General features: G+C 33.5%; 1 protein-coding gene across 2 annotated transcripts in view; it reads right to left on the bottom strand.

The window, feature by feature from the left end:
* Nucleotides 1–381: 381 nt before the first annotated feature.
* The window catches only part of KCNC2 (potassium voltage-gated channel subfamily C member 2), a 199,969-nt gene continuing 190,946 nt past the window's right edge, over nucleotides 382–9,404 (bottom strand). For both annotated transcript variants that reach the window (XM_061205045.1, XM_061205044.1), the window contains exons 4-5: nucleotides 7,513–7,677; nucleotides 382–2,893 (exon numbers count right to left, since the gene is read on the bottom strand). In XM_061205045.1, the coding sequence (XP_061061028.1) occupies nucleotides 2,757–2,893; nucleotides 7,513–7,677 (302 nt within the window). In that variant the 3' untranslated portion in view covers nucleotides 382–2,756. The remainder of the gene's footprint in view (nucleotides 2,894–7,512; nucleotides 7,678–9,404) is intronic.

Here is a 9,404-nt window from a genome sequence, read left to right as displayed (position 1 = left end):
CACCTTGAGATGTTCACAAAAGGTCCACGATACAGAGGTTCATAATTAGGTTATATGTTATATTCAGAATCCCAGGGGAACTAATAGATTCTGGAAATACTGATTAAGCAAGATGAAGAATTCTTATACAGTTTCAACTACAACGGTTTTAAAGACAAGTACAAGCTTAATTTGCCACAAAACACAAAAAAGTAATTGATTGAAGAATATCTCTTTTATGCAAAATATACATTTTAGGATATAATTCAATTAATATTCTACTATATACTGACATTGTTCCTTGATCATTTAATAAAAAAATACTCTCATTGCCAGAATTTTATTTTTTGTAATATTAATAATTGAGGTAACAATGACAAAGCACTTAAACTATAAGTAATATTAGTGAGTTTTTTAAGTCAAACAATTTTTCATAACTTAAACAAATGTGGGATTCAAAATAGGTCAGTTTTGATAAATAGGCACTGAAAATTTCACAACATAATCTGACAAGCTGATCATATAAGTGGTTTATTAAAAAAATGATACAGTTAGTGTTTGTGGATCCAACCAACAAAGGAGAAATAAGGGAAATTAAGACAGACCTATACTACACCAATATCACTGCTTTTATGATTCACAGCACAATCTACTGCAACTCCATGAGGTGGTAATTCACAGAGGTATGGGCCTTACTTGAAGCTCCAGAGATGTTGATCATGAATTTGGCTTCCTTTGACGTGAGATGGCCAAAGCTGTTGACCCATGCACACACGCTGGTATTTACAGTTGTTTCATGGACGCTGGACAGTCCACAAGCAGACCACTCATATGGGGAGCACCAAATGAGTTCCAGCCACAGTTCTTTTACAAACTTTTAATGCCTCATGAAGACGGGAGGATCTCTTCCAAGTGCAACCTGGTCACATCAGGGCACGTTCAGCAGCAGAAATCTGTTTCCAGTACAGTCCTTGGTATGGCTAAATTCCACAGTCCCTTTTTCAGCAGTCAAAAATCCATGATAAATTCTGTACAACACTGCAGTCAATAACAGCAGCACCAGACAGTATATTAATTTCTTTACCATAAAGCTGTGTGTAATTATAACTTTCTATGTGTGGTGTTATCAAAAGCATCACTGAATCTCTAAATATCAGATGTTTATGTCTGGGTAAATACATTGCTGTACAAGGTCTTTGACATGCAGGTCATGCTCTAGGACTTGGGAATATAAAGTAGTACTTGTTATGTGGCCAATCATAAAAGTGACAATTGTCTTCCTAACTGAAAATAAACATGAGCATTAGGAATTAGCAGTCTCTAGGATCTTAAATGCCTTAGAAATATTGTTTATCTCTCAATTTATAGTATGACATTTTTCCTCCCTCTCATGCCCAGTACACCAGACACACTACTGCTATTGCATTTGTAGGGATGTGTAAACAGAATTTCTTCCACTTGGACTGAATAAGACACCCTGGGGGTTTCATTGGAGTGAACAAGCAGAGAGGCTTGTTCCAAGTAACAAAGAAGGCAAGGGGCAGGGGAGAAGACCCAGTACTAAAATCATGAACACCTTATCAAGGCATTTCTGTGCTTCATGGAGACAGATGGCATATACACTTAAGACAGGGAGCTAAGACAAACGGACAGAACAACATACAGGACAAAGCACCTGATTAAATACTGCCTGAAAATCTGTTTCATCCTGTGAGTCAGAAATTTAAGGCTGGTCAAGAAAGCTTCCTGTGAACAACAATGCTCCTTGTTGTTTGCAAAAAAAATTAGTAATTAAAATAAAGGAAGGGGGTAAAAATGACAAGAGCTTTGAATGATATTTGGCACTCTGCCTCTGAAAATGATGACAACTTCTGGGATTTAAAAGAAAATATGACTCTAGTACCAAGCAGCAATTCCTATCTAAACAATGCAAGCCTGGCTGGCAGTTACCTTTCTCTCATGTTTTGTGCCTTCCCCAAGCCATTAAGTAAGAGATCTGGCCTCAGCTTGCGTGTAACCAGTAATGACAACCTCTTTGCAGTTATCTGTGTGCAAACAACCAGAGATATTCAGAACTCCAATACAGCATTTTGGAACAAAAGTAAATCAATCAAGAAATTAAATCTTTTAAAACAAATATTTTTTTCAAAGAATAAGAAAAAAAAAAATGTCAAGGAGAAACTCGCCCTCCACGCCCCACAATTCAACATGCAGAACAGTCGACCAGTGCTTTCACATCAGCAGGATGGTTCGATGCAAGTACACATATCCCGAGCCATCCATGGTCCCCGAACTTTGCGACATTGCTTTCAGGTGATAGAGACAAGATGGTCCATGCAAATGAGCTGACCAAAGTCATGTTGTGAGCAATCAAAATAGGATCCCAGACATCTTCAGAATGGTTTAGAGAGTCACAAGAAATGAAGTTCCCATGAAGTGGTTGGCATTTGGAAGCACACTGGTTTAAATATATCTCCCTGAAGATACGTTTATGTATTAGGGTACTGGCCAATATCTGATGCTATCTGTCATTTTATTGCGAAAGGAGATCAGGGCAATTAATATGGAGAAGTAGTAGCACTACCAGGATAAGATTCATTTAAAGCCAGGATAAGATTTGTTGGCTACCCAAATGGCATTTCTGACTTCAGATAGTAGTATCATGCAGGATTGGTACTGTATTAATGGAGCTTGGAGTAAGTCTATGTTTAATTATTTCCATTATGGGGTAAACAGTACTTGAATTAAGACAATTTAGCCGAGTGATGCAGTTTGGTTTACAAGATAGATGGGATGGGAGATCGAGAGCGCCTCAGAGGACAAGGAGAGTTGTAGGGTGATGTTACTGGAGAGAGCCTCAGAGCATTGCCTGCCAAGCCCGCTATGTTGTTTAAGCTTCGGGATTTTTCATATCCTTTTATGAAAAAATGCACAGACATCAGTTGAATTCAACCAGAAAATAGACAAAGACAAACAATATCATGCAGGGTAATCAAAAGTGCTATTTTTGAGCTCAAAGAATTTGTTTACAAAGAATTCAATATTGAGACAATTTACTACTCTAAAAAAAAAAAAATGAAGCTCACTGTAGCTGTCACTTCCAAAAGATTAAACCAGCTATCACAAATTACTGTTGCAATACTTCAAAATCTATTCGTTCGCAGATTACAGTTTGTATTGATGTAATTTTGGCATACACAATATCAGAAAGCTTTTAAGAATTAGGCAAAGCAACTTAAGTAAGATATAAATTTGGCAAATATTTTTAAATTTCAGAATATGTTCCTTAAAAAAAAATGAGCTATTTTTTCTCTTTTCGCTTTTTATTATTACCAAGCTAATAAAGCATGCTTAACTTTAAGTGGACGACTCTTTTCCATATTTCCATATTTAATCTTCCAGCCTTATGAGGTTAAAAAGATGATTTCTAAATAATGGTTTTTAATGCCATTATCTAGATGATGTAGAATGAATGCCCATTTCTAATCCCTTGTATTTAAAAAAAAAGTAAAAAGAAAAGAAATGAATACAAATTGAGTCATAATTTTAGTAAATTAAAGTCTGATTTTGATTATATATTTTCAGCTGGCTCTCCTCTGCCAGGAATTGAGAACAATTTGATCTTAATCCACCTTTTCTTTCTATTATCATGCATTCTAATCTTTTGTTCATGATCATCATGAACTTACAGAATGAAAGATACTTCCCACAAGCTCTAACCTATTGCTTGGCCTTAGCTACTCAAGCAACACCCCATCAAGGTCACCTTTGGAAGGATTCATATATTGCAGTATTTTTTATTAGAAAAGATTAGAGGCAGGTAAATGAGGAAGGGAGTACCTAGTATAAAGTTAGAAGTAAAATTGTCTTAAAAGCCAGGCAACTATTAACTGAAAAAGTAGTTATATTATACAGCTTAGCAAGTAAATGTTCTGAAAGCTCCACTGAAAAAGTGTTGTAGATAGGAAAACAAAATAGCTCTACTGTGGGGTAAGGTTGGAATAATAGGAACCCCTCCCTACATATACACCCACAAACTTTCAGCAGATTAGATGTCTTCTTTGATATTTTGTAAATGGAAATTTATGTCATCCATTAACTACAATAAAGTTCTCTAGGACATAATTTCTGCTAATGAGAAAATTATCTGCCTATATATTTTGTTAGTATTTTGAGCTATAAAGCCTGGGAGGTGGTATATATTTCACTCTCCTCTGGTGGCTGATGGAATAGTTAATGGGAGAATGTCTTAAATAATTAAAAAGGAATTGCAAGTCATTTTTTCTTACATAGGGATCTTCACATGCCTGGAGGGCTAGTTATCACTACTCTTCTGTAACGTGATTGGAAATATAACTGGGAATTGTAGAAAGAATAATTTATACAAGTTGACTTGGATTTTTAGTGTAACCGAAAAATGTAAACTAGACTATAAACATTGATTGGTTTTGATTAAAAGCAAACTAGTGAATATGTATGAAACAAAGAGGTTGTTAATAACTAAAAATCATCCTTATAAAAATGTACCTCTTGTTCCTCACAGTCACCATGTTCTCTATAAGACTTCCAAAAACGTAAAAAATCTGTTTGACAATTTACATTAATCATGCTAGTTACATGTAAATCTTGGTTGCCATTCTCAATTTTTACTTTTCTAAATTATAGTTATTAATATAAATATTATTTATTCTATTTATAGGTCTTTTATTCTTAATAACTATGATTTCAATGTCCATTTGAGAAGGCTTCCCTTATAATTTAGTAACAAGTATTTAATTAGTAAAATTATAAGTTATTCATATAAATATATTGTTCCTTTATTCTGCAGGTTCATTTATGAACAGAAAATTTGATAAAATTTTGCCTTATCAAACTTCTACTGAATGGAATGACTAAAAATATAATTCATGAGAATAAACAACGTTGAACCCAATACACGGTATACATTTTATACAGCTTTTAAGAGCACATATTAGTTTGGGGCAGTATTGAAACTGCCTACTCATGTACTATCAATGGGTATGTTTGTGTTCATGTAAAATGATTTCATAAAACTACTATATAAATGAAAACACAGGTTCTAAGTTTTGGGAGTTTACTCTTTTAGGGAATCCACATGTTTTCTTAATGTATGCCCAACTACATTTACATTTGTTGATAGAAAAATAATACAATGGGAATCCAGTCATTTTTCTCATCTACATAGGGGAGAATTTTCATAACTCTAAAATCAGGTTAGTGTAGAAATCAATTTGAAAGGCAAGGAAGAAATCATATAGGAAATAAATATCTGAGTAGGAGTAATAGGAGACATCTCTAATCTACATAAAGGAAAAAGGAGAAGAAATGAATGGATTTCTAATAGACATGACAAAATAAGACACTGAGAAGATTAAGTGAAATTAGCCAGAAATGTTACCAGACCTAGGAAAAGAACACAAATCTGCAAAAGAATTAAGCAAGAATGAAAACGAAGTTGATTATGGTGAGAAATGACAAAGAATAAAAAGCTCATAGATGAGTATTCAAAGATGTTCTCACTGATAGAATTTGTATTCGTGAAATAAGATTGAATGTATAGTTTTCTCATATAAACAATATCTTATGAATTGCTTTACTCATGAAACTTTGCTATTTTATGGAAAAACTATATTTATATAGTGCTTTATAATTTGCAAAGTCTTTTTTCATATGTGATCCCCCTTTGACAGTTTAAAATTCAAAATATTTTCTAACCTGGAAAAAAAAATTCTATCTAGATCCTTAAACATGTAACCCTAGTATAAATATTGCATGTGATACTTTATTGAATGATGCTCAAAATACACACAAATCTAACCACATATTACATACAAATACATATATACATATATAAGTATATATGTATACACATGTATAGTGATTTAAGATTACAATGCACTTAAAATACTATGTTCTATATTATTATTTAGATATTATTATTTAATATATGTACATATATTTTGCTCAAATACTATGATAGAATATTAACTATCTTTATAAAATATTTAAAAATTGTTGTAACATGATATTTAAATGTAAAATAGCAAAAAATCAAATAAATCTATTCAGGTCATTGAAATACATTTTGGTGCAAGGGATAGATGTAGAGATTGAAAGTTCTTAGAATGAAGAAGGATTTAAAATATTACATATTAAAGAAACAAAAGAAGAGTCCTTTGTCTTCTCTTTCAGGACTCAACAGGTATGGAGACAGAAAGAACAATATAAAGTACTCAGAAGAAATGAAAGAGAAACACAACATGGGTAATGAGCTATTTCAAAGAAAGTAGTCATCACAAAATAAATATTTTAGGCTTAAAATGGTAAAGTATTCAATAGGAAGAAACTGCAATGAATAGCAAATAAGCACAGTATCTTTAAAATGCACTTGCACTAACATGAAAGTTTTGGAGTGGCTTTTCGTTCAAATTCAGTCAACTGCATAAGAAATTACTATTTCTTCATAAGAAATTAGTAGTTTTTTCTCAATTCTGTCAATAAACAGAGAAAAATAACCATGGCACTAAAGCCACTGGAATTCTCAAAGTAGGAGGTAATCTAAGAGCATACCAGCACTTTGACAATGGTGGGTTATAAGTGTCACAAAACTATTTCTTAAGGAGAAGAAAAGGGTCCAATTGTCAGTTCGTAAAGTTTACTAAAACAAAAACAAAGACAAAAACTAGCACCTAAGGAATAGTCATAGACACTTGGCACAATCAAGGGAAATGAAACTGTGCTGGAGTGGAGCTTCAGTATCCTGTTATATTCCTTAACAAAGATGTCTGTCCAATACAATGTATTCATTCCACAAATATTTATTAAGTATCTTCTATGTGCCAGGCACTGTTCAGTGTCAATTAAAAAAATAATAAACTTAGAATTATTACTGCCCTGAAGAAAAATTCCGTAGATACCTTTTGTAAGTACACAAGTAGATTTTCCAGTGATTGGGTATATTGTTCTATATGGCTGAGGATTTTGTACCTTAGCAACCTTCTGACATTCAGGTAAACCACTGGGAAAAATTGCCCAAATACTGGATAAGAGACAACTAGAGTACGTTTAATGTTTTACTTTGAGAAAAGCTTTATTATTGTTTTAAATTATTAATTACTTATCAAATATATGCATAGTGTAAATTAGTGAGTTTAATTCATTGTAGGAAAAAAGATAACTTTTAAAGACTGCTGAATCCATTGTATTAAAATAATTAGACGAGTGACTTAATTTTTAAATACTTCATTACAATTCTGCCCATAGACAAATGAAAAACCAAAATATAAAAAAAAGAAAGAAGGGTGAAATGCCTTTTAGATATGACAATCAAGTCGGCTGTTATGATATGTATTTTTAAATGTTTATAAAGAGAGGAGATATGATGAGGAAAAGAGCACCATGATGGCACAGTTGCTCCTAGAAAATAATGAAAGAGCATTTTACAGCACTCCATATATTTGCAGCATTTAATTGCTAAGTCACCTGTTAGGATCTGATTAAATGCATGCCTACCTTTCCTGATCCCTCCATCAGAAGCACACGTGTAATCACCTGTCGTCAGTAGGAAACATGTTTCCCCTCTTCTGTGTTTGTCTCTGGTACTAGAGCGTCTGATGGGGAGCCTTTCTGGGGGTGATAATGGCGGCTCACTTCCTGTACTGTCGTCACCTGATAACACTGGTCACAGCACCATGCCCATTGACAGACAGTGATGGATGAGGAAATGAGACAGTACAAAGAGTTTACGCCGAATGTCCATAGTACAGTCACTTGATATACAAAACACAATAATCACATCATGATAAGAGAAAGAATTTTCATCACTCATTACAAAAATTTACGTGGAGCAAAATGGAAATGTATTGAAAAGGAGAGAAATGTTGTTTGGGAAATTTTAACTTCATTTTGGATTTTATCTAATAGGACAATAACTTTTACAAAATTAATGTGAATTCAAAATAAGTGTGATAATGAAGTAGCACACAAATTAATATCTTTCCATTTTCGACATGTTATCTAGTTAATGCAAATAGACATCTTTGAAAGTGGAGCCTACTGAAGGAAAAACTCCTAAGTAAATATTAGTCTTTGCAGTGCTTTAAGACACATGCTTTTATTATTTTCTGAAAGTAATTTTCCCCAAAAAATTGTAATGAAAATAATCCTGAAGTTCACAAACTTTATGTCCAGGTTCTCTATTTTGAGGTGACATAATATTTTTGAGCATACCAGTGGAAAAAGATCAACTTCTCAAATGCCCTTGAAACAACTGTTTACTTCTATATGCTTGCCAAAGACTTTCACATCCTATCAGCCTAGATACTAGCTTATAACAATGTTTGCCCAGGCTGAGAGTGTGTCCTCCTTTCCAGGCCCTTCATACGCGCTCTGCGCAAGTACGTGAGCGCAGTCTAATGAGAGCAGCAACACCAACTAAATTTCATCTTTCATAAAGACATTCCTGGCATAACAATTCTCAGATACATATTGACAGAATTTGCAAAACAATCTACTAAATAAACATAAGGATTGCGAATAAAACCTTTTAAAAAGCAGTTCAGTTCCAGCCAGTTTTTTTTTTTCCATCTACCTCATAATAACTTTTGGAAGCTAAGGAGGGAACCTGTGAAAATGTCACTTGCCTTTTCTGTTTGTTTGTTTGCTTGCTTGCTTTGTTTAATTGGTGTTATTTCTAAATAACGCAAAATTATTCACATGGGATTCTAGTAAGTCATTTTTCTACAAGAAAAAGATCAAACCTACCTAAGTTATAGGGAATGCATATATCTTAACTTTTCATAGTGGACAAAATCTAAATTGTGTAAACTACAAAATATGTCATCTGTAGTAGACATAATAGGCTAGAGATGACACTATTGACTATCACTTTGGCAAACTGAATGTCAATCTACAATCAACCCTAGATTATTTATGACAATAGAGAGGAATAGCAATTCAACTAATTCAAGCAGTAAATCATCCAAAACTGAGTTCTGGGAGGGAACAAAGCCCAATGCAGAGTGCATAAAAAAGGAAATCCACAGAGAAATTCAACCTTGCCATTGATTAGCCAAAGCAGATCATCTATCCCCTGAATAATGTTGGGCTGATTATATTACATAGCACCTTACCCAATCCAAAGGGATTATATTGAAATATCCTAATTTAAGAATAATGAAAACTTAATGAACCCTCCATAATATTACTGAGGAAGCTATTTACTTTGAAAAGGGACATCTTACATATCACCTCTTTGGTGTTTAGGCCTTTGAAATGTAAACGTCCATTCTTCTTACATATCTTCTTGTGAATTAGGTTAAAATGCATGGTCCCATGTGGCAGAGATAAAACTGAGACAAACACGCCAAGCCAAATGATATGGAGATCAACATTTTGAGAATGAA

Source organism: Eubalaena glacialis, chromosome 11 (genome assembly GCF_028564815.1).
Source record: "Eubalaena glacialis isolate mEubGla1 chromosome 11, mEubGla1.1.hap2.+ XY, whole genome shotgun sequence".
Lineage (NCBI taxonomy): Eukaryota > Metazoa > Chordata > Mammalia > Artiodactyla > Balaenidae > Eubalaena > Eubalaena glacialis.
Note: the sequence above shows the minus strand (reverse complement) of the source record. Positions and strands in the feature narration are given on the sequence as shown.